This window comes from Rhamphochromis sp. 'chilingali', assembly GCF_963969265.1.
Source record: "Rhamphochromis sp. 'chilingali' genome assembly, chromosome: 2".
NCBI classification, from domain to species: domain Eukaryota; kingdom Metazoa; phylum Chordata; class Actinopteri; order Cichliformes; family Cichlidae; genus Rhamphochromis; species Rhamphochromis sp. 'chilingali'.
Window position 1 is genome coordinate 42,297,107 of NC_137930.1, and position 26,228 is coordinate 42,323,334.

Sequence of the window (26,228 nt, forward strand, 5' to 3'; positions counted from 1 at the left end):
AAAGAGAATATTAGAGTTAAGAATATATATTCAGCTGCCAATGAAAATGAGATTTTTAACTCTTTCTGGCAGTTCCCACCTGCAGTGAACCATCAGTGGCCCCATGTCATCTGTCCTGGCTCTGGACGACTTGCGGATGAAGCAGAGGAACGGCAGAGCTAAGTCTGGAACGCCAGTGTCAGGCCACTGGGTGTAATGATACTGTGTCACAGTCCGCTCATTAGCCCCCTCCTTGGCCCGCCCCTTCTGAGAACTCTGCAGGTGGACAAGAACAAAGCAGTCAGTAACAGGAAGATACCAACAGTGACTCACTGACATCACTCGAGTTGTGAAATTCTAACTTGTGCCATCCATGGATGGATCTACTGCGGTACTGCCACCCTAAAATAATTTCTTGCCACTCCTACTTGGCCTAGTTACAATTAACATGAAAATCTAAATATATTGTATGTAGTGCAGTCTCTCTACTCTCTTCTCTTTCCCCTCACCCCAACTGGTTCCCATTAAGGGAACTCCTTTCTAATATTTTAGGGTCTTTATTTCTCTTGAAGTGATCATCTTTGCAAATTAGAGCTATAAAAAAGAAAATGAAGTGAAATTCTGTCATTACACAGGATACTTAAGGGTGACTGCTACAGGCTGACCTTTTTTACCTGGATTTTTCTGATGGTGAAGGTTCTCTGGGTGTAGTAGGCGAGGACTTTAGTGCTCTTCACAGTCACAAGAAAGCTGCCGTACTCCTCCTGCACCTCTAGTGGCCAGTACTGATCATATATTCTCTAAGACACAGTAAACACATGCATATAATGCTAAAAGAAATGTGATGGAAAAGATTCTTCTTTGGTTGATCGATATTTATAAAAGAGTACTGTAAAAGTGTAAAAAATATATTTTTTAAAACTACAGAATCATTTCTTTCTTTACTGACCAACATGAGTGAACACAAGTTCACTCTGTGTGTGTCATCAGATTATGTTCATATATATTTCAACTCAAAAATATAAATGTAATTTCAGAAACTATGACGAGACACTTACGCATCCTTTCTCCACCAGGTTGCTGATCAAGACGATGATGCAGATGTTCTGCTCCCATATCATCCTCCAGAAGTCCTCAATGCTCGACCTCACAGGCCCCTGAGCAGCAATGTACAACCGTGGCTTCTTAAAACCCTGAGAAACACAAAGTGCTGACATGATCTTTGGCAAATCAGAATGTCACAGGTGTATGTGCAAGATGTACTAAGTACAAGATGGGAAATTTGTTCTGCTGACTTTGTTGTGTTCATGTACTTTTACATTGCAATGTGAAAAACAATGAGATAATAAAAAGATTGTCCATTAGAGTTTTTGCTCTGAATGCTTAAACACCACATTGATAGCTATTTCAAGTATAGTTGCACCATTCCTTTATGAATCTGGATTTATTATTACTAATAAATAACTTTAGGTGAAGGCCAACCAACCAAAACGTATTACAATATTAGAAATCAAAAATAGGCAAAAAAGAATTTACGATTTAAAACACTCGTGAATATTGTGTTTTACATCTGATTGCCTCAAGGCCTTATAACATCCTCCAGTTAACTGATTATCTGCAGAGGAACGGTTCATTTGAAGAATTTCAGTCAGGATTCAGAATCACAGAAGAGAAACCGCACTACTAAAGGTTACTAACGACCTCTTATGGCCTCTGACAGTGAGCTTACACACTGTCAGACTCCTGCTAGACTTCAGTGCAGCATTTGATAACACTTAGCACAATATTTTACTACAGACTTTTTAATTAATTAAATTTTAAAGAAATTGCACTACAGTGGTTTAAGTTATATCTATCCAGGTTGTTCATGCAAATGTTGAGTCTTCTTTTTGTCAAGGACCAATTCTATTGACATTATACATTTAAATAATAGGCAATATTATTAGAATAAATAACATACAATATGCAGATGATAGCCAACTTTATCTATCCATGAAGCCAGATGATTCACATCATGTAGTTAAACTCAGGCATGTCTTTTGAATTTCCTCCTTCTAAAATGGAGACGAATATGTAGATGACTTGCCTTGGCCTTCAGTAACACTTTCAGAAACCTTAGGAGTCATTTTTGATCAGGATATTTCAAAGCTCATATTAAATCAATATTTAGGATTTGTGCAATATCTCTAAAATTAGAAACACGTCTACAAGAGATGGTAGTTCAGGAATACCAGCATATTTTCATTTACTCCTGGTGTGTTCAGTCTAATACGAGTTCAACCTGTTTCACTAGAATTTGTAGCTTTTTTATGATAACGTTTTTTTTGTTGTAGTTGATTTTTAAAAACAAAATGTGCTCAAAAATATTTTCTCCTCAAAGTCCACTTGGAGCTTCCTATTTGTTCTCCTGTTGAAAATGAAGCATTTAAATGCACTTCACAGTCAATCTAAATCCCACAACTCAAATTTACTAGATTTTTTTTACTACTGAGAAAGGGCCCAAGAAAGCTCCTGTATAGGTGCTCAAATTGGAGACTAAATTGCCAAATCAAACAAAACATGTGTGTGTGTATGTGTGTGTATATATGTGTGTGTGTGTGTGTTTTTAACAAAAATGTCAAGATGGCAGAATTCTGGTGATTTGTTTAGTTAAGGCCAGCCTACGAAAGACTGTCACGTGTTCTCAGGAGAGAGCGCTGTTCAATCACTCCATTTAATAGTTTGATAACCTTCAGTTGACTGACAGCATGAAGTTGTCGTCAATGCGCCAAAAGCAGACAAAAGTAGGAGCTGTAGAGATTCTCAATGTGCTTTTACCAACTCTAACCTGTATGCCGGCTCTCCAGAGAGGCCATGACTGCAGAGAGGTCTTTTTGTGTCGCTTCTGCTTTTCACAAAACAACAAGATGTTGGAAATAAGGTTTTATTGGTGCCGTTACTAGCATAATAGAGAGCTTCGCAGGTCCCCTCTCGTGAATAGGTTTAGAAATATGCAGCAGGGAGACTTGACTTGGTTTTGGAAGACTAGAGGGAAGTGTTGAGTGGCTCTGGGAATAAAAATACCCTCAGACTATTTGTTTGAGAGGCTGAATAAACAGAAATGAGCTTCAGAGTGAGGATGAAGGCCTCAGTTTGTATGTAGCTTATTAAAATGTTTTCCTTACATCCACGTAGCTTGCGTTAATGTAATCCATTGCTTTTCCTTTTTTGTTGGCCAATAGTGAGAGGTGTACCTGGGTATCATCATCTGACAGGCAAAGACAGACACACACAGACAGTAAAGATAAAAAATTAGATGAATTCATTTTACATTAGATAAAGACATGTAAGTAAATTTGACATCTTCCATATAAATTGGATATTAAATATAATTTTGAAATTTAAAACGCTTCAGGGCATGACGAGACATTCTCCTTCAGCATCGACTGATAGAGTGTAGAATTTATGACTATCAATTACATTCTGGTCCTGAACTCTTGGAGGAAAGTCCTGAAATGGGCCAGTTACTCTAGATCCTCTACTGTACTTTACTTTTGACAAAAATAAACATATAGTGCTGTTAAAAACTATTTCCTCCCTACCAAGTTTCTTTTTTTTTTTGCTCATCTGTCACACTTAAACGTAAACATATTTTAATACAGAACCTACCAAACAGCAAATGCAGTTTTTAAATCATGATTTTATTTATTAAGGGAAAAATATACCCAAAACTACCTGGTCCAATGTGAAAAACTAATTGCTGCCTAAACCTGACTTGTTAGGGTTTTGAGCCATTCAGAGGTGGTATGTTTCAGACACTGTGCTGGGGTCCCAAAGCCTTTAACTCTTTCTGGACTAATTCATGTCACTGACTTTGTTTCTCAACTGTTTCTTTACATTATGGCATGATGTGTTGCTTTCTGGGATCTTTTAACCTTTTACTCTGTCTCTGTTCTACTTAAGCTATTTCTTTTTTTTCCCTTTTATTAAAGTTTGAAATTACATGTTATTTTAAATTTATTTAACAATTTTGGTCACTTGTGACTCCAAATAAAAAAGACAGCAATCACAAAAATGCTCAAATCAAAGATTAAAACAGTGAGAAAAAGGTTCACAGAACAGAGTGATGTCATGGTGTGTGCCCATCTTTTATATACATGTTTTTATACTCTGAGCGCTGAGTGCATTTTATTTCTTTCTTCTTTTTATGTGGATGGATTACTCATTTACATATACAAAACCAAAATTTGTAGCCTAATGCTTTATCTTAGTCCCGTGTGTTGATAAGGCTACAGAAGATTTTTATTAATTCATTGGTTGATTTTAGGCTTCTTAATCAACTAATTACTGTGGCTCTGAACTGAAAACCCAGTTGCTGTCTTGACTCTTCAGGAATGAACAAGCAGCCACAGCTGAAAGTGCAGCAAATGAAGAAGAATTAAATCTCCGGACCAGCATCTGGATATAAACGTGTAACAAATGCACCAGTATTCATTCTTTTTTTTTTGGTGGATAAAGAAGTTATATTTTTTATTGTTCCAAATTAAATCTTGATGTTTTGGCTGCATAAAAAACTGCAATACTGCGTATGAAATACTTCGCCTACATATTCAACTTAAAAAGGAAAAAAACTGGAATGATAGAATAGAAATTGGACACTACAAACTTCCAGTTTGAGCCTGCACTCTAGCTTTCCTTTTTTCTTTTTGACTTTTTAAATTTGATCGCTTTACACAAATCATGGTCACAAAACAAAATGAAAACGTTGCGATTATACATAAAAAAATAAAGCACAGTTAAAAAAAGAAAAAAAAAGAACCCCCCTCCCTCCCCACCCGAGGTTCATGTAAAGAGAAACAAAACAAACAGATAATGTACGTCACACATCTGGAAAATACGTTTTTATATAGTCAATAAATGGGTTCCAAGTCGCAGATAATTTTTGTTGTGATGAGAGAACTCTGTGTCTAAGTTTTTCCAGTGGTAAAAAGAAAAGCACCTCCTTTAACCATTGTATATATGAAGGAGCCTTATCAGACTTCCAGTGGAATAGAATGAGTCTAAGGGCAAGCAATGTAGCAAATGCTATGGCATTTTCCTGAGATGTACTAATTTCGTATTGAGGCCAAAAATGCCAATGCGGAAATCAAGCACTAAATTTTGCGCACTGATGTGAGATAATACTTTGAATATATTTACCCAGTATTTGTCCAGGTTAGGACAAGACCACATCATGTGACCCTCATTTGCTGGACTATGTCCACACCTGGGACAGGCAGGATTGGCTTCTGGGAAAATTTTTAAAAGCCTCTCTCTTGTATAATGAAGACGATGAAGAATTTTAAACTGAATTAAACCATGGCGAATGCAAAGGGAGGAGGTATGTATACGATTCAAGCAAGATCTCCACTCATCATCAGATAAATCCACTCCAATGTCTTTTACCCAATTATTTTTAGTTTTTTCCCAAGTAATAGGCCTTAAGCTCTATATCAGTTTGCATATGACAGAGATTCGCCTTTTGCCAAAACGATCTATTTCCAAAATAGTATCCACTTGATTTTTAGGAGGTAAGTAGGGGAATGAAGGAAACAATGTTTTTACTACTTAAGCTATTTCTTGATTCAACATGTCTGGTAGTAATCAGGCCTAGGCATGGCTATTGAAGTTAAACTCAGTTTTAAAAAAATACGTGTTGATCATAGTTAAGTCAAGATTTAACAAGAAGGGACAACTACTTTTTTCACATAGAGCCAGGTAGGTTAAGTAGATTTTTTTCTCTAATAAATGAAACTATCAATTAAAAACTGCATTTTGTGACTACTAATCCTTATAGTTTTGTTCAGTGTGTCATAAACAGTAGCACTGTGGGACTAGTCTCAGTGATGGAAGAATCTATATGTGGTGCTCTGTTGAGTATTGTGGCCACACATACCTTACCATGTATTTATGTGTACCTGTTAATGAAAAGAACTTCGGCTGAAAAACAATATTTTAAAACCTCAACTCAACAGAAACATTAATTTGCATCTGATAAACACTAGCAGAGCACACAGACTCAGCAAAATCTTAACAATTAATATCCTAAAATACCTAACATAATCATAACTATGCTATGCCTTTTATCCATCTTATTTGTGATTAAGAGATGAAAATAAGTCCTTTAGTAAAAGTTAGAAATCTGAAACTGTTCTGAATCTTGAACATGAAGCACATCACACTGTCTGAACCTGTACTTACAGGTCGAATTGTTGCTGTGTCTGTTTTCAGTCTTGCTGTCTGGATGATTTGCGTTGTCAGTAGACATCACTATGTCCACAGTGCACATATGTGCCTCCTAGAAACATGCACACACAGAGCAAAGCTTAGAGTCTTCAAAGATAACTTAAAGTCTCGGTAAATGTATCATAAGTGAGTACAATTGCACACTGGCAGATTTCAATTTACATTCCACACAATGTAAAATAAACTTGTGATAGAAAGCGCCTTTCGACTCAAGACCACTTACCACACGCCTGTTGCAATAGCTGCGGATCAGACCATCAAGGATAAACATTGCATCAGATTCCCTCTTAAGATACACTTTACTGCCAAAAGTATTCATTCACCCATCCAAACATTAAATTCAGGTGTTGAATCACTTCCAAGGCAACAGGTGTACAAAATAAAGCATCTAGGCATACAGACTGCTTCTACAAAAATTTGTGAAAGAATGGGTCACGCTCAGGAGCTCAGTGAATTTCAGCGTGGTACTGTGATAGTCCTGACCTCAACTAGACAGAATACTTTTGGGATGAATTAGAGCAGAGTCTTCTCATCCAACATCAGTGTTTGACCTCACAAATGTGCTTCTAGAAGCATGGTCAAAAATGACTATAAACATACTGCTAAACCTTGTAGGAAGCCTTACCAAAAAGACCTGAAGCTTTTTTAGCTGCAAAAAGGTGGGCCAATATCATATTCAACTCTACAGATTAATAATGGGATGTCACTCATATGCGTGTGAGGGCAGACGAGTGGATACTTTTGCCAATATAGTGTATGTATTTTAAAACTTCATACAACTAGTTTTCCAAAACAGTTCATGGTTAAAAGAAAAGATTTTGAGATTTTAACAGATTTCCAACAGATTTTGGTTGGATTTCTTGAAACTAGAAATGACCTTTATGCACACATTTTACTCTTTGTAATAACCCTGCGGCTCACATAATGCAGTCATGCCTTCCTCTACTGCTGCCACAGAGTAAACGTGCTTTACTGATACTATGACAAGGAAACAGCGTGCAATACAAGACAGATACACATCTGGTGGTATGCAACAACATGAATAAATGCCAGGGGCTTACCTCGTAACTGGGCTTCAGTTTCTAAGGTTGAGGGCGAATCAGCAGCAGACAAGCAGGACAATTCCGTAACAAAAACCAAAGAAGTGCAAAAGGGCAAATTACAATTACAAATTACAGATCCACATAGCTTTATGTCACAGTACAACTCCTGCAAACATGAAGGAGAAATCACATCAAACTGTTTGTAAATATTTTCCCATCAGCATTTTGATTTGTTAGGGTTAACCCATATCACACTTTTGATGTTGCACAATAGGATGTGCCTCAAAGCAACTTCACGAACTGTCAGTATGACGGTTGCCCAAATGTTTTCTGTATTCATTTATTTATTCATTCCCAATGGACAAGTTGACAGATGAGGTTAGGCAGGATTCTGATGATGTTTATAGACGACATTGTGATCTGTAGTGAGTAGAGAGTAAAACTGGTCTGTGGGCCACTCTTGCTTGCATTGTTGTTGGTCAGTCAGTTAGCCACTGAGTACAGTGAAAAAGCCCTTTCCCCCTCTGTCCCCAGTAGTGTACATGGATGGACACATTTGAGAGGACCATAAAACCAGCTTAACACCACTCACACAACTACTCAAACATAAAACTTTTAAAATTCCATCAATCTTCTGCTTATCAAATCCAAACTGAGCTCAACAACAAGGTCCTGGGTTTGAATCCACCCTATGAAAGCGGTCTTTCTGTGCTATAACTATTGCACCACTGTAAAATTGTATTATATAATTGAATCTTTGTCATACCTCAAACTCTCGTTTGAAGCTTTGAGTGTGGTGAAGTTCAGCAACATGCTTGACAAAGTCCCTCACTGGAAAAGCCCTGTGCTCACCTAGGAAACAAAACCCCCACAAAACAACAATGACAAAAGACAAAACAAAACAAAACAAAAAACTAACAAATGTTCCAAATAACAATTTTTTGTCCATTATGTAATACAAAAAAGAAAGTTTCTGGACTTCTTGGTTGTGATAATAACACATTTAACTAAATAAACAGGTATGCAGTGCATCCAGAAAGTATGCACTACAGCTTTTATACAAAACCTATTAAATTAATTTTAAACTCAAAATTCAACATAATTTCAAATTCTTGTAACTTTATTAAAAGTAAATGATGAAAACAATGTGAATGTGAACATAATACATCCGGCTATGAATATAGCCTTTGGTCAATACCTTGTTGAAGCACCTTTGGCAGTAATTACTACCTTAATTATTTATGAGTATGTCACTACAAGCTTGGCACACCTATTTTAGGCAGTGAATACTGGGTGCACTCTCAGCAATGGCACTAAAATTAGTTGTGTTTCAGGGCTTGATGGCCTACTGACCACCACAGTGAAGGTCACAGTACAGGTCCTTTTTTCCCCAGAAGGTTCTTCCTCATACACACATGCATTGACATTATGACTATGGAGGATGAATTCATGGAACAGAGCCCTGTGAATGTTGGAAAAGGCAACATGCATGTTGGAACCTTTAAATGAAAAATGGTGAAAACTGTTGGGTTAGATCCTGCACATTGTACATGTAATAAAATACAATGACATTTGGCTTTCAATTCGGAAGTTTAAAACAGAAGTTAAAGTTTCCCTCTTTGTGCAAACTTAAGATCACGGAGTAAACACCAAGTCTCAGGAAAAAAGAGACGAGTATTTTTGAACTAAATCTAGAAAAAAACAACAACAAGGTTATTGATAATGTATTTAAATATTTGAATACAATGCATAACCCCTCCGTGAATCTGTTGAGGGGTTTGTGTGTCCCAGGAATGCCAGGGGCTATGTTGTCGGAGGGCTTTTGTGCTCTGGTAGGGTCTCCCATGGCAAACTGGTCCTGGATGAAGGACCAGGCAAAGAGCGATTCAAAAGACACCTATTCACAGAAACCTAGGGAACAGTCCATCATCCCGGAGCCCCAGTATAGATATACTGGGCCCCGCCCTGGAACCAATCCTGGGGAGGGTGAACGAAGGCAAGTGCCTAGTGGTGTCTGGCCTTTGCCCATGGGGGCCGGCAGGGCACAGCCCGAAGAAGGGCCATAGGGGTCGCATGCAATGTGTGCTGGGTGGTGGCCAAGGGTGGAGACCTTGGTGGACTGATCCCTGGCTACCAAAACTAGCGAATGGGACATAGAATGTCACCTCTGTGGTGCACAAGAAACCTAACACAGTGTGTGAGTCCATCGATTAGCCGAACCTTGGATCCAGCAGGAACAATGCGGTTTTTGGCTTGGTCGTAGAACACTGGACCAGCTCTTTACCCTAGCAAGGATACCTGAGGGTGCATGAGAGTTTATTCAACCCGTCTACATGTGTTTTGTGGATTTGGAGAAGGCATTTGACCGTGTCCCTCTAAGTATTCTGTGGGTGGTGCTTTGGAAGTGTGGGGTGTGTGGCCTGTTGCTATGAGCTATTCGATCCTTCTGACTCGTTCCCAGTGGGAGTTGCCCTTTGTGATTCAGTTCTTAATTTTTATGGACAGAATTTCGGAAGCCGAAGTGTCGGAAGGCTTCCACTTGGGTGGTGTCAGAATCTCGTCTCTGCTTTTCACAGATGATATGGTTCTGTTGGCTTCATCTGGTGGTGGCTTTCAGCTCGCACTGGAGTGTGGTTTGCAGATAAGTGTGAAGCAGTGGGAATGAGAATCAGTACCTCCAAGTCTATTTAAGTTTCTCAGGCATCTTGTTCACGAGTGAGGGGAGAAGGGAACAGAGGACTGGCAGACAGACTGGTGCTGCGGCTGCAGTGATGTGGACACTGTACCAGTTCATTGTGATGAAGAGAGACCTGAGCGTAAAAGCGAAGCTCTCAATTTACTGGTCGTTCTACCTCCCTACCCTCACATATGGTCATGAGCTTTGGGTAGTGACCGAAGAATGGGACTGCGGATACAAGAAACGGAAATGTGCTTTCTCTAAGGGTTGCTGGCTTCTCTCTAAGATAGCGTTCAGCCATCTGGGAAAGGGCCCAGAGTAGAGGCAGTTGAGGGGGCATGGGCATGGCATGGGAGGTGTTCCAGGCATGTCCCAGGAAACACTGGAGAGATCATAGCTCTCAGCTGGCCTGGGAGTGCCTTGGTGTTCCCCCAGGGAGCTGGAGGAGGTGGCTAGGGAGAGGGAGGTCTGGGCTTCTTTGCTTAGGCTCCAGATAAGTGGAAAAAATGGATGGATGAATGGATGAATGTAATGTATGAAGTTGTTACATTGAGAACAAACAAATACTATAAATACCTTGGAGTACACATTGACAATAAACTGGACTGGGCTAAAAACACCACAGCACTTTACAGGAAGGGCCAGAGTCGTCTCTATTTTTTGAGGCGACTGAGGTCCTTCAACATCTGCCAGAAAATGCTGAGGATTTTCTACGAGTCTGTTGTGGCCAGTGCGATCCTCTATGCTGTTGCATGCTGGGGGAGCAGGCTGAGGGTCGCAGATGCCAACAGACTCAATAAACTAATCCGTAAGGCCAGCAATGTTGTGGGGATGGAGCTGGACTCCCTCAAGGTGGTGTCGGGGAGGCGGATGCTGTCCAAGATAAAGACAATGTTGGATAACACCTCCCACCCACTCCATGACATGCTGGTCAGTCACAGGAGCACGTTCAGTGAGAGACTGAGATTACCGAAAAGCACCACTGAACGACACAGGAAATCATTCCTGCCTGTGGCCATCTCCCTGTACAACGCATCCACTTAACACACTGTTTGCTGCTACAGCTACACATGTTTCTTTTCCAACTATTTATCTATGAGTGACTTATGTATGTATGTATGTATATATATGTATATATTGTACTATTCTTAGTTAGTGTATTGTCTGTCTTGTCTTAATGTTGGTTTATAATGGAGCACTGTAACAAAAAATAATTTCCCCCAGGGATCAATAAAGTATTCTGATTCTGATATTTTAGACAAGTGAGAACTTTACAGCAAAATGAGGACAGCTCCATAAACTAATGACATTTTGGTAAATTAGCATCTTTACACTGTTGGCTGGAAAATTTAGAAACAAAACATTTTTTGAAATTAAGGACCTGTTTTTCGTGCAAAGTGAAGAGATTTATTGACAACTTGGGGTGTTTGTTAAATTTCTGGAAAGGATATTTAAGAAAAATTGAGAGTATAATATTGTTTTTGAAATTAAGGCAATTTTTCTAGTATGTAAGTCCTCAAATGGCTTATGTTACGTTGTTAAGATGTTAATTTTGGGTTTTAACTTCATGTCAATGTAATATGTCACACAGATACACACAAAACGATGTGTGCATGTTACCAGATATAGCAGTGTCTGGTGCTGTGATGACTCTGGTTGAGCAGCTGTCATGGATGTAAAAGTGAGCCGACTGGAAACACAACCTGCAGAAAAACAAACACTTCCTTTAGACGACAATCAACATTGCACTGATAGGCAGGAAATGCTTTTTGCTTTCATGTAATTTAGCATTAGCCCAGATTTTAGAAAATACAAAATAATCTCCCCATAACACCAGTAAATAAGATGTTAATAGGTTTGTAAACAGATGACAGCACCTCTGTACTGTCTCGGACAGACATGGGCATCAGGGATTTTCACAGATGGGGAAAAAAACCTGAATCAGAGCTGATCTCTGAGATTAACAGAGATGGGCAGTAACGCGTAATCCGATTACTTTTTTCAAGTAACGAGTAAAGTAAGGGATTACTATTGCAAAAACGGTAATTAGATTACGGTTACTTTCCCATAAGCACGCTGCGTTACTGTGTTAATAAAACCGTGATTTTTTTGTGAGAATGTCTCATGACAATGACGTAAGCGAGTGCGACGGTCGTGGCAACAGCTGTGTGCAGATCAACAATGGATAATATATCGAGTGCGGGAGAGAGTATGAGCCTGCAGCGTTTAAAGAGTGGAAGTACTGACCTTACTTTGAGTTTGATTCCGTAAAAAGTGACAAAAACATTAGCGTCCGCTGCTCACTGCGTGGGAAGAAAACTTATTTTTACAGCGAAAAAACCCCTAAACTTCCGAGCAAGCACCGAGTGCGCTATGACAAGGGATGGGTATCGTTTAGGTTTTATCCGATACCGGTGCCAAATCGGTACTTTTGAAACGGTGCCGGTGCTCAAACGGTGCTCAAACCGGTGCTTAAAGAATGGAGAACACAAAATTGGTCCAAAAACCTCTCATGCTCAGCTGTTTTTTGTAAAAAGATAACAATCCTTCCTCTGACCTGCACCAGGGTAAACCTCCGCCTGCCCCACTCCTGCTTTACAGGTGAAAATAGAGCAACAGGACCGTTGAGCCTTTGACTTTATTTATGTTCTTCTGTGTTTTACTTGCATCTATTTGAAAGAGTGAGTGTAAACACAAAAAATATTTTATTTTATGTGCTGGAATGTGCAGAAAATAGGTTTAAATGTTAAACTAATTTCTTCCAATCTGAGAATTGTGTATATAATTTAATTTTTGCTTGATGCATAAAGTTAAAAGATTAAAACAAGTTTTAAAAAGATACTTTTCCATTTGATTACATTTTGTATGATGGATTATGCAGAAAAAGTAGAATTGGGCTGAAAGATCTATCGCTTTATCACCTATTCAGGTTCTAAGTCATGTTTTTAAAAAGTAACTAAGTAACTAATTACTTTTGAAAATAAGTAATCAGTAAAGTAACGGGTTTACTTTTGGGGGAAGTAATCAGTAATTAGTTACTGATTACTTTTTTCAAGTAACTTGACCAACACTGGAGATTAATGACAAATACTTTGAGAAACTACTTTGACTAACAAAAACAATCTCCCAACAGGTCTCAGAGGTTTTTACGCCAGCCCCCCACTGTCCACTAATCTAGTCTGATTAGCCCTGCATCAAGTTTCCAAACCAAACAGAATAATTTCTACTTTATTAATTCTACTTCATTCTACTTCTATATTAATTCTTCAGTCTAGTTTTTTTTTCTTAAGATAGTTGTTCTACAACTTACTCAAGGTAAGGAAATCTTTAGTCTCAGATGACTGCTAGTGTTTACCTAACAGTACAGATGCAAAATGACTGAAACTAGTAGCACTGCAACAATAAGCCACAAAATCATCTTCATGATTGTTAATTCACTCGGATAAAGTATTTCTCCTACTGAAAACACTGCATCCAGATAAATGGAATCTTTACGAGATTAAAGATTTCTCTTTTTCTTTTAAATGACACAGTTTAGGTCAACAGGAGCTATAAGCAGAAAGGAGTATAGGACCCGTATCCCTTAAATGATTTTGCTTTTAATGTCAGCCAGAGTCCTTGAGTGGTCTCGTCGCATCAGTGAGGGTTCATAATTCAGGGTAGTCAAGTGGTTGACGTAGACTTCCAATAGTTCCCAGCATTGGGCAGTTGAATGGTTATTCACACATTCCAAAACAACAAATTTAATTGATCTACAATACTTTGTATACTACATTAGGCAGCATTGCAGCTAAAAGGATTAGTTCCATATGCCTCCTCCATATATGTATACTATGATTTTGGTCCACCCTTTGCAGATTATGTTCAAACATGGTGTTCATTATGGACAAATTGTGATTTGCAATAACAAAACACCACTGTGTTTCAGATGAGGAAGGCTGTGCATGCCAGTCACACTCCTCCAGGTTTTACTATCATTGCTTATATCAGGGTTAAAGTCTCCCAGTAGGACAACAGAGTAATGAGGTGTAGCAGCTTGAGCACCCGTTTCAGGGACTCCAAGAAGGCTAAACTGTTGCTTGGACTTTTATGCCAAACAACAGTCAGTACCTGCTCCCCGACCCAAATGACCTGGGAACAAATCCTGTCCTCATTAAGCGGCGGAAGCCTAAATGCACTGGCAGCAATCCGAGGGGATACAACAACCCCTAGTCTCTTTGAGTGTTTATGTACAGAAGTGCTATATAAAAACCAGTCCATTTACCTTTTTTTTTTTTTTAAATTCAGTCCTGTCTGGCAGGTTTTGCAATTAGCATTATGATCTGAATCCAAAAATGTGCCAAACACATTTTGCTTTTCTAAGACGAGCTCTCTAAATTCTCTATAGGCTCCTCTTCTTCATGTGTTTCTTTCATCGGTTTATTTATCATTTTCTATTAGTGTTATTTTATTTATTAGATTATATGTAATATAGTATATAGTATATTATGACCTTGTCTAAGTTGACAGGCAGCAGAAGAAAAAAAAATGGAAGGGGGCGAAAACAGGAAAAACATAATAAAAGTATAGAGTGCAAATAGAAATGTGATGCCAAATGCTGCACCTGTAAGAGACGAAAAAACAAACAAAAAAACCCCAAACCCCATACAGCAGACAAAAATATAAAAATGCATAGTTAAATTAATCAACAGTTTTCTTGCGGTGCACACACGCATGTCTGGCGTTATTGAGGGTGGGTTGGGGGTGGTTCCTCTCCCTGCTCCTCCCAACTGGTCGTTGATTACCCCCCACCCCTCTTTCTTTCTGTCCCTTTTCTTCTTCAGTTCCTCCGCCTTCTCCTCTTGCCTTTCGGCAACCTGGCCTTCACCCACTGTCCACTCTGGCATAATACCCACACAGATAATAACACAATTTATAAAAACAAAACGATTAACCCCAGAGTCTACAGCGCTCGTCCTGGAAAAAGCAAATGTGTTTGGCACAACAAAGCATTCAGGCAATGATTCTGTCGCTAAACCTGCCTGACAGTACAGGTTAAAAACAAACAAGCAATTATATAGAGATTGACATATTTTAATGCAGAACATTTGCACTTCATTAAAAGTTTATTTTCACAGAATGTAGTATGACTACTTTTATCTAAGTATAGGATTTGGGATAGATACTTCTTCCACAACTGCAAAAAGTTTCATTCTAATTATATTAATATTTAATATTATAAATCATAATAATTTTACTAATAACCACAAATCTAACCACCTAGTAGAATTAGTTTTTAATATTTTTCTTGCTTTTATTATGAACACAATTATAAACTGTATATAAATATATCAACTAATAAATATATAAACTTATCAAACTAAAATAATTTTAAAAAAGACAATTGTACAAGTATTTTGTACAAATATTTTAGCAGTGCAAACAGACAGATGCATAGCTTTTTCCCTTTGGTCTGCAAGTCCAGGGCAAGACACCAGATTTAAGGATCTACAACATGGTACATGGTAAAACTCGTTCTTACGTAGTGGACTGACATGACCGCAAAGTATGAAAACTTAGCCCACATAGCAAACAGCAGCTACAAGGATGGTGTGTAGTTTGACCCTTTAGGTTGCTACACAAAATCATAGTAAAAACCTTAACTGTTTTATCGGCCACTAATTCAGATCAGAAAATGAGCTACTTACTACTGTCGTGTTGTGTTGTAAAAAGACAGCACACCTTATTTGTTCACATTTTGGAAAATGTATTTAATTAAGAATGAAAGAATAAAAACTATTTTTCCTTTTCTTAGAAACTCATTATGATTTTTTTTTTTTATCTTAAAAGGTGTGTGATAATGTAAACAGGAGTTCAGAGACTTCAGAACTTCTCTTTGAGTACTCTAGTTTTAATGATTTCTTTAGCAGTAATGTAATTTCCACTGCTACACTAGGATTTAATATTAGGGCTACTTTTCCTTTGGCTCCGCCCTCCAATTAGTCAGTTGGTTGGAGCAATTAGGATTCAGCTTCGAGCACAGAGCTAACCGTAAGACCGTGAAGCGCACGCAAACGCAGTCTTGCATACCTGATTGCTTATTTCAACGCATGACTTCTGAGTTGTATGTGGGCATTATTGAATTTACACGAATTTAATTGCGCGAGTAGCGATTAGTACTCATGCAATTAAATAATTTTTTTCTCCCGCATGACTTTTGACATACATATAACACCATAGAAACTACTTAATGCAATTATATTGATTATATACTGATATTGATTATAGTAACTTGTGAGAAGCTCAGATTAAATTAAGTAACTGAGCTGCAGCTTAGTAACAACCACATTAACAGATAATCACACACTCTAAACTGAAAACAGCTACCATCCACATCCCGTGAGATACTCAGGATGTAGGATAAATATTAATATTGTGCATATCCAAACCTTTAAAGACTGTTTAGCTATATCCTGATTTGCTGCACAACTCTCACCTTGCTGCAACTTTGTAGTCAATCGAAATCCTCTCACCCTGCTTCATCTCAAATGCACAGCAGCAGTGGCCAAATGAGCACCGTGTTGTGAGTTAGTGAAGGAGGACACAACAACAGGAGGATTAGTGCAGTCTGACCTCCTGCTGCTCGCCCTACAAGAAGCTGATACGATTCCTTCTATCCGACATAATCAGTCAGATGTCCTTTTCGATCCTGCAGCCCTCCCAGGACGCTCTCCTCTGAGTGATGCTCAGAGCACTGCAGCCAAAGCACATCCTTTATTAAGGATTAATCCTCCTGCTCTACAGATTATTACCAGTTTAGCACTGCTCAGTCTTAGGGATACAACAACAAGCTGATTGCCAAACAAGAGCAATATGTTTATCTTCAACATGGCAGCTGACAAATGTACTCTGTGAAAAATAACTAAAAATGTTTACACTGCATTTGACAGCGTGTCTTTGATTGGATTTCTGGAGCTGGGTATTTCACGGTCAGAAAGATTTTCAAGATTTGTTGTCAAAACAAGACAAAAAAAAAAGTTTGGGGTTTGTGACGAGGAGAAAACAAAGCATGCAAACAAAAAACTACGACTATCCTTAAAGAACATTCAGTTTGCTTCATATTGAGCATTTCATATGTCTCCATAAATAAAGAAAAATGGCATCTCTGAAGGTTATCCAAAGTGAATCAACAGAGAGCTGCAGTAACAGATGAAAGGCTGAAGATTCAGCATGAACAGAAGGTATTATTTGTGAAGTGTGTGTATTTGCTCACCAAAACACAAATAAAAACACACAATACGATGCATGATCAAGATTGAGCCCATGTTTGAAGAGATTAGGTTTCCCAGAAAAATGTGAAAATCTTCTGGTTGATGTTGATCATCAGAAGATATATGTCACGTGTAGTTGGGTTAGAAGGCGGGCAGTGGAGATGGGGATTATGCATATGTGTTTTTAATAGATACTAGGAATATATTCTTAACACCTTTTAGAAAAAGAAAACGTGACAAAAATCATGAAATTATTGGAGGAGGATTTGGATTAGACAATAAGTCGGATGCTAAATGTGCTAGCGTTTTTCAGTATTTTCAGTAAACAAAAATGCACTTTTGACATAAAACTGGTACAGGAAAAGGCTAAATGAACTTTTCAATCATTTCAAATGATATTCCAATGTCACGTATCTTCCTGATGTTAATCTTGTACCATACGTACAAGAATAATTGCATGATATTATTACCCACGATGGATGACCCTCCTATGGATAACAAGTTGTCTGGATCATTCTCACGTGGAGCACAATTTGGGTGGGAAGTGGTCTTCTATTGCACATCACCATGTTCATGGTAAATGCACAACAGGCTGCAGAAAAAAGCCTTTGTTTTAACCATATTGTTCACAACTCTCACTTACCTTTGGACTAAACCACCTGCGTAAATGTGTTAAAAGAATCTCACTACATAAAGTGTAAATTTTAAATAGATGGGGGATTATAAAATTGTACTATGTATCCTGCATGCATAAACTGTTTTCCATTATATGCAGATTTACCGGCAGTACCTACCGCCAGTAGACGAGAACACAGATGAGAGCAATCAGGCCGAGGACGGTGAGGGTGGAGATGACAGCCAAAGGAACCACAGCCTTCCTCTCTTGTTCCCTGATTGAACCAACTCTCGACTCGTGGCTGCTGTTACTAGCATCTGTAGAGAAATAACACCAAAAGAGTTGGCAGCTAAAAAAACGCTGCTGGAGAGCAGAAATAAAAGTCAAAACCCACCTACTTTTTAGATGAAGGCTCAAGAAGTATAATAAAATTGGTCAACAGAGCCACAAACACTATATGCCAGTGGCATACAAACCCAGTCAGGGTCATATTTTAAACGTGTCAGTTTAAACTGGATATAGTTAACTTTTAATTACAAAAAAGTCATTATAGTCATGGTATTTTTATACATTTAAATTGTAAGTATTAGGTGAAACAAAAGGTAGAATATGGCTATTTCAAACATGTTTTTCACTATTTAACCAGCTTTTCCTTTGTTTTTGTTTTTTTGTGACAGTCAGCAAATGCATTTAAATTTTTGCTTATTTTGCCTGAAATGTAACCACAGGGTCAAAGTCAATCTAGAATCAATGGAAATAATGCAAAAGAAAGTATAAAAATATTGGTCCCATGTAGAATCCAAAATGTAGTCTCTAAAGCCACCATATTTCTGACCTCCTATCCATAAAATATATATAAAAGATGGTCGTACACTGATTAGTGAATTTATAGTAAATTTATGTTGTGAAACCTTAAATAGAGCATTGTTGCTCTTGCCGGTGGTGGCAGTGTCCGGCAGCCTCGCCTCTGTCAGTGCACCCCAGGGCAGCTGTGGCTACAATGTAGCTTGCCATCACCAGTGTGTGAATGTGTGTGTGAATGGGTGAATGACTGGTTGTGTAAAGCGCTTTGGGGTCCTTAGGGACTAGTAAAGCGCTATACAAATACAGACCATTTTTGCTTTGGGTTTTTTGTAAACCTGTTAAAATTTAAGTCTATAACCTGCCTTCAGACTTTACTGCATTTTCAGCAAATCTGTATATCTTTACACAGATTATTGTATTTATAGAATACACTGATAAAGCATAGGACCACAAATGTAACACTATCGACTGCCAATCCAAAAATAACGTCCTCTGCTTGCTTGCTAACTGCTCTTTCATTTTCAAAATATATTACAGCCCACAGATTTAGACATATTTAGTCAAGCAAATCATAATTTTATCAATCAGGTCTTGTCAACAAACTGTACTTACTCTCCCACTTGGTTCAATTGAACAACTTTGCCTGAAGTATATTTGAAACTTTGAGCATATAAGCATGGAACATTTAAAAGTAGAGGAAAGAAAATAGGAAAACAACCATAGATGGTCCAATGTAAAAAAAAGAATTAAAAATCAGCATCAAAAGGGTTTTCTGATGTCACATTTGCAAAACTTCAATATGAGACCTCCAAGAATAATAAAACAAGCTTTCCTTTCTCTTGTGGGGTTGTATCGACTTTTTTCATTGTACTTAAATTACTTAAGTGAATACATAAGTAATTTATTTATTTATTTATATGTTAGAGCAGCGGTCCCCAACCATTTTTGCACCACGGACCAGTTTACGTGTGACAATATTTTCATGGACTGGCCTTTAAGGTGCCGCGGATAAATACAACAAAACAAAACCAGTACCAAAAAAAAAGAGATTTATTTATAACACACGGGAAAAGACCCAGGAAAACCAAGTTAACGATAAAAACGATGAAGAAAATAAGGATAAAAACCAATGAAAACCCTGAAAAGCGTAAATTTCCCACCCAAGCCTCAACCCTCGCGGCCCGGTACCAAACGACTCATGGACCAGTACCGGTCCGTGGCCCAGGGGACGGGGACCGCTGCATTAGAGCACGTAGCAAAATGGTAATACAGCATCGTAGGTTACACAGATTTCTTTGCACTGTGCTCTTCTGTTTCCAGGTGTTAGGTATTATTTTTGTGAGCTTTCACTAATTATTTTTAATGATATATGAAAAATACCCACAGTGCATCTTTCCTGTAAAAGTGGATAGAAATGTACGCTGTGGAAGACCTAAACAACATTTCACTCAACTGAAACATGATTCAAATGGAAATTTCACATCAGATTAATTAAACACAAGTTGTGGACCAACTTCCAAACTTGTTGCAAAATAAATTATTATCAAAAATAATTAGAACTTATAGTACTATCCCTTTGTACTTCATCATCTTGGCAGGTAACACATACAAATTTAATGGTGACCCCAAAAACGTGAAGAATAATTAATAATTTGAAGACTTACAAGAAAAAAAAGAAGCAAATAAAATGTAACTGAGCTCTTCTTGGCTTACTCAAAGTGTTTATGAAACAACGTTGGACATTCTCATACCTCTAATATCTATTTTAGAATAAAAAAACACATTTATATCTCAAAACACAATGCTCTCCCTCATTCAAAATTGACTAATGTGCTGTACAAATACAAAATTCATCACGATAAAAACACCTGCCAAACCATTTGAAACACAGGGAGGCACAAAAGCCTTTAATGAAAAGTCCATCACTGATTCCTCAAAGTACATAACCTATAATGGCTGAACCTGAGGTCACTCAGCAGCTCCCCTTACCTCAACTGGTCGCAGCAGATGGCTGCCCCTCCCTGAGCCTGGCTCTGCGGGAGGTTTCTTCCTGTTAAAAGGGAGTTTTTCCTTCTCACTGTTGCCAAAGCACTTGCATTTGTCTGTTATATTATTGTACGATTTACCTTAAAATATAAAAGTGCCTTGAGGTGACTGTTGTTGTAATTTGGTGTTGTATAAATAAAATTGAATTCAATTTAGCCGCTAAACCATCCTTTCTGACAGCCTGTAAAAACAACAATAGTGTGAACTACACATGACTGAAAAGCTGTTTGCTAGACCTTTTCTGCACAGACTGACCCTGTACTGTCATGAATGAGTGGGTCAGACCTGTTAACCAGCTCATATCGAGTTTGTGGTGCGCTTTAAAAGTAAAACCAATTCATCCAATAATTCATCCAGCACACCTTTTTATGCCGGTTTTAAACCTTGGACTAATTACTAGAGGATGAAAAATATTAGTCAATTCAATGAGGAAATTGAAATAGAAGACTCAACTCAAAAAATTAAAAATCAAATCAAATCAAATATGTGACTTAAGGAACCAACAGTCTTAAAACCCCTCTTAACAAATATAAATAAAAAGGTTGGAGGTTTCCCCCTAACATATATTTAGCTACCAGGCAGGCTTTATTTTTAATTTATCTGAAAGAAAAGTCAAGGCAATGTTCAATACACATCATACAACACAGATCAGTTGACCTCAAATTACCTCTAAAAAAATAAAATAAAAGGAGTGACCCACTACTTTTCTTTTCCATTTGCAAACATTTGGCCTTTGTTGTTATTAGTGCAGTAACACACCAAGACCTTCTACAACAAGACCATGTGAAAACTTTTTTTTTTTAAATCATAAAATTTTGGTATTTTCAAGGACACTTTGACGAACAAAGGTTTATGGATGAAAATCTTAAAAAAAAGAAAAATCCAACCAAGAAAAAAAAAGATATTTTAAGTTTTTTAAAGAATTATTATTATTATTATTATGCAACTTTGAAGTAACAGGGATATTAATTATGATATTACCCACCTGCAGCAAGATTTTAATAAGATCAATGTGAATTTCATTTAAATAAACTAAAAATCAAAGCCTGTCAGGAAGGGAAAAAATCTTTCTCTGTTATTTATTACTTGATTTACTTTGTAAATACTACAACTTTAAATCACTTTTCACTCATATTTACAACCTATACATAGCACAGCTGAGACAATATAAAGATAATATAGATATGTGAACCACTTTGAAAATCAAAACAGCTCTGCTGCCCTCTGGTGCCCATGTCAAGCAACATTTGAAAAGGCATTTCAGTGTTTAGGGTTTTTGAGCATCACTAAACCTTGATGACCAAAGCTAGACCACATGTCATCTTTTTTTTTTTTTTTTTAAATTACAGTAATAATTTTGGTTGTTGTCAGGATATTCTTTAACTTTCTGTCTCTATCTCATGATAGTGTGGCCTCTTTAAAAGGTTTTATTCTGTCATCAAATGTAGTGCAGCGTTTAGGGCTCCTGCATTTTCGCATCTTCTTCTTTATTAGTGGCCATGAATATCTTACTGCCTCACATGTCATCAGAGAGGCTCCATTAGAATTATATTAAATAAGAAAAATACTTCACATGGAAGTGGAGCTATTTACATCCCTGATATGCAGTTTGAAAAAACAACAATATATGGCTGGATGCAATCCATTAAGATAAATATATCTGAAATTATAGTGAAGAATGTGATGAAAGGTTCATAATAGTTAAGGGGCCTGTATAGTTAAGTGAATTTTCTTTATTTTGATTTAACAGACTGAAATTATAAATGACGTTTTCTTTTTCTTCTCTTACAAATGAAGAGAAGTAGATTAGTCTTTTGGATGTTCAAAATTCTTTCTAACAAAGCATGTGTTTCCTAGTTTCCAGGGCAAAATTGCAAATGCAGTGAAGTTTTTGTCCCCCGCGCACTGGCAGCTTTTTTTTTGTTTTGTTTTACCTGCTACTGGCTCCTCTTCTGTCAACTCCCTTTCTGTGTGCTCAGAGATACTGAAGTCAGAAGATGTCTCGTTGTCGTAGAGGCTTTCACTCTGCCCTGAGCTGCTCCCCTCCTCCCTACCTAGCGACCAATGTGAAGCAGAGGTTACTGCTTCCGTTGTCGTGTCTCCTACCTCGAAGCCCAATGCATTGCTACTCTCACTTTCAAAATAAAATGCTGAGGAGTGTTCATCCAGATCGTCTGGGTTCTGGCCAGCCTCTGAGGAGCTAGATGGGGAAGCACTGCTAATAACGTTCATCGAGTAAGGGAGCATGCTCTCCCCAGAGGTTGAAGTTTGAACCATGTCCCACTCCTGATCTATGCCCTCCTGGGAGTCGGGGAACAGGCCTGAGCCAGATGCACTGGTACTGGTGTCTATCACCTGTCCCTCTGAAGCGAGAGTGGTGGGGGAGGCTGTGGGTGAAGGAGTTAGCACAGATGATACAGAGAACCAGGATTCCATGATGGCAGATGCTGTGGCTGCAACAGAAATTGGCAGGTCACTTTGGGTGGCTTGGAGAACCTGGGAGTGTGAAGAAGATGATGAAGGCAAGATAGCACTACGGGATGACAGTGGCTGACCTAAGGACAGACCATCAGAGCCCACCACAGATAAAGAGTGTAGAAAATTGTCAAAGTCAACATGAGTGGCTGAAAGGAAGCCCAAACTTGAGTAAAGCTCTAAACTTATAGAGTCCCAGGCTGAGGAGGACAATTCAACATTTAACAAATGCAACCAAGGGGAGGATGCTGATGGCTCCAAAGAGCAGTCACACAGGGCATGCACATCGCTAACTAATGGAAACCTGTCACCACTGCCCTCTTTGAGAAAAGTCTCTATTGTTTTCCCTGTGGCATATCTTGAATTGTCAAAAACAGATGAGAAAGAACTAGATAATCCCAGGGTAGGGTCAAAAAGGAAGCGGTTACTAGACAGATGAACCGAAGGTTCTAGGGTGGGGATGACAGACAGAGATGCTGCTGAGAGAGACTGATCCCAGGAAGATTCAGAGAGCTTGGTGGTGAAAACAATAGCAGACGGGTCTAGAAGTGCTTGGAGTGGAGGTGTACTGCTAAATACTGAGGGATTACTTGAAGATCCAGACAACACATCATGATTGCTATCAGTATCATCAAACCCAACACCATGAAAGACAGGGTCAGTCGCCCAACCAGACAGGGAGTGTGAGGGGTGAGGGAGGTAAGGCAGGGTAGAGGCAGATAGCGTGAAGACTGAAGCCTGGGAAACTGGGTCTTTGACAGGTGACAGGGATGTAGCAGTAAGCTGTGAGTCCAAGGGAGACAATACAGGCCAAGAGGAGGTAGGATCATGCAAGCAGGTGGAAGAGGCACAGCTGGAATCCACGGCGTCACACAAAGGAGAGGAGGTGAAGGAGGAGGAAGTTGAGGGGAACACAAATAGGCTCTCACCATTGGACAGTGGCTTTGTGGTCTGCACGAGAATGCGGCTTAATTGGACAGATGTTTTGGTAGGTGAAGAGGAAGGTTTGGAAGTTGAGCTTTCTGTCTGGATCTCTGGAATACCTCTGGGCTTAGTAGAAAGACTTCTATCAGTGGTGTTGTCTTTGTTTGTTGGGTGTGCCAAACGTGGATCAGTCTTGGTTTGGATGAAGGATGTAGAAGACGACGTTGTGCTGCTCACATTACTTATATGAGACATGACATTGGTTGCAGTGTTGCCTGATTGAGAAACATTACCTTCTTTGGTCTTTGCACTGGTAATTGTAGGAGTAGTGGTAGTTACTTTTCCAGAATAATCTTGTTGACTTAATCCTCTATTAATGTAATCAGCCTTTGAAGTGGTGACTGTGGGAGCAGTGGTACTTATACCTCCCTTTATTTTGCCTTTTCCGTTTAGGGTAATGCCTCCATGAACACCATCTATTTTTATCGTGCGGTGTAAAGGAGCAGTGGTGGTATAAAGTGAGTTTTCTTTGGTTGTTTTGGTTAAATTAAACAGAGCATTGGCATTGAAGTTAGCTCTTCCCTTTGTTTCTGGTGGCAGGGTCATTTCTGGTGACCACATGGAGGTACTATGTTGTTGCATCTCTTCAGAATTGCTCAACACTTGACCAGATTGAGTGGCTCTAAGAGGAGGAAGTGGATCCTTGGTAACTTTCCTGTGACCCGACTCTACTGTTGTAGTTCTAATAGTAGGCAAAAGCAAAAAAGGTGATTCAGAAGTTGTTGTCCTCTGCAAGTTTGTTGCACTCCAATCCAGATCGTGGTCCTTAGTTTGTCCTATTTCATCCCAGGTAAGATCTAGATCATACTTGACCTGTTGGTAAAAGTATGGTTTACAGACTTTGACAAGTAACAGTAATTCTACAATTAAACAATGAGATGGGGAAAATAGGATTTTTGTTTTTACCTCATTACTATATTCATAAGAAGCTGGATCCAGTGCATTTTCTAGAAAGGGAACAGAATGCAACATTAGTTATATACAATGCAAACAAGAACTAGAATAAATCACTTAATTTCAAAATAACTCTAGCTTAAATTTTCTTCAGGATGGCTTTAAGTTTCCTTCAACTTATATTCATGTTATTTTTAATTTCCAGAATTAAAAACAATGTTCAAAGAAAGAAAATGCTGAAAAAGCAGAAATAGGTAACAAAGGTCATAACAAATTGGAAACACAGACGAAAACATCTCAGACAAGAACAGGTAAGCTCCTGGACAATTAATCCTTTCATTTAGTTTTGTTATTCTAGGACCAATAATCAGAATGGGAATGTGTCACTCGGGATAGAAAAAAGGACAATACAAAAAACCATATGGAGAAAATGAAAAAGAGGAGGATTATTCAGACAACTACATGTGATAAAATGACAATTTATGAAAAAAACAAATGGTGACAACATATCGGGTACCTGCATGCAGGAATTATCCCCAAAAGACACAAACACATGAAGCATTTGCAACTTGTAGTTTTTCCTGTTTCATTCTTATAAAACTAGACAAGTTACAGAAAGGAATCTGAACAAAAAGCTTTCAAGTTACTTCTTTAACTCCGATTGTCTCAAACTTTTGTTTTCAGACTGGATCCACCTGTTCCCTAAGAGGAATAAAACAAACTCATAAGGAGAGTTATCTGCTAATGCTGCACAAGCTGACTGAACTTAGAGACAGCACACAGTGGGGATTTAAGGGGGCAGGTGTGTAAATGGTGGGCTAGTGGCTCTTACCTGTTTGAAGCTAAATGACACACCACAAGGACCAGATCAGACTTGTTTGAGAAGCATGAAGTGAGGTTTTACAAGTTTAAAGAAACAGGCTTGATGGAGAAGACTCAGGGAAATGATATGTGTGTTAACTTTATCAACATTAGCACCATGGCATTTACAAATGAAATACATATCAGTATTTTTTCCTAGAACACATATCATCATTATAGATCATAAATAACACTTTTGCAAATTTCTGTATAGGAATTGTATTTTGAACGTACTTCATTTGGTGATCATAAAATTCCTACTATAATCATGTATGGTTTGCTCTCAGGAGCTCAGTGAATTCCAGTGTGGTAGCATGATAGGACCTGCGCAACCA

General features: G+C 38.3%; 1 protein-coding gene across 5 annotated transcripts in view; it reads right to left on the reverse strand.

The window, feature by feature from the left end:
* The window catches only part of ptprz1a (protein tyrosine phosphatase receptor type Z1a), a 95,125-nt gene that overhangs the window by 12,800 nt on the left and 56,097 nt on the right, over window positions 1-26,228 (reverse strand). For 2 of the 5 annotated variants that reach the window (XR_013969809.1, XM_080866065.1), the window contains exons 11-21: window positions 25,045-25,085; window positions 22,614-24,951; window positions 18,008-18,146; window positions 11,584-11,666; window positions 8,053-8,138; window positions 7,305-7,325; window positions 6,199-6,295; window positions 3,144-3,226; window positions 1,038-1,172; window positions 645-779; window positions 80-255 (exon numbers count right to left, since the gene is read on the reverse strand). Coding sequence is in view for 4 of the 5 variants with exons in the window: in XM_080866065.1 (XP_080722191.1) it covers window positions 80-255; window positions 645-779; window positions 1,038-1,172; window positions 3,144-3,226; window positions 6,199-6,295; window positions 7,305-7,325; window positions 8,053-8,138; window positions 11,584-11,666; window positions 18,008-18,146; window positions 22,614-24,951; window positions 25,045-25,085 (3,334 nt within the window). In the remaining variant the exon portion in view is untranslated. The remainder of the gene's footprint in view (window positions 1-79; window positions 256-644; window positions 780-1,037; window positions 1,173-3,143; window positions 3,227-6,198; window positions 6,296-7,304; window positions 7,326-8,052; window positions 8,139-11,583; window positions 11,667-18,007; window positions 18,147-22,613; window positions 24,952-25,044; window positions 25,086-26,228) is intronic. The other 3 variants (XM_080866067.1, XM_080866068.1, XM_080866066.1) reach the window with 3 other exon arrangements.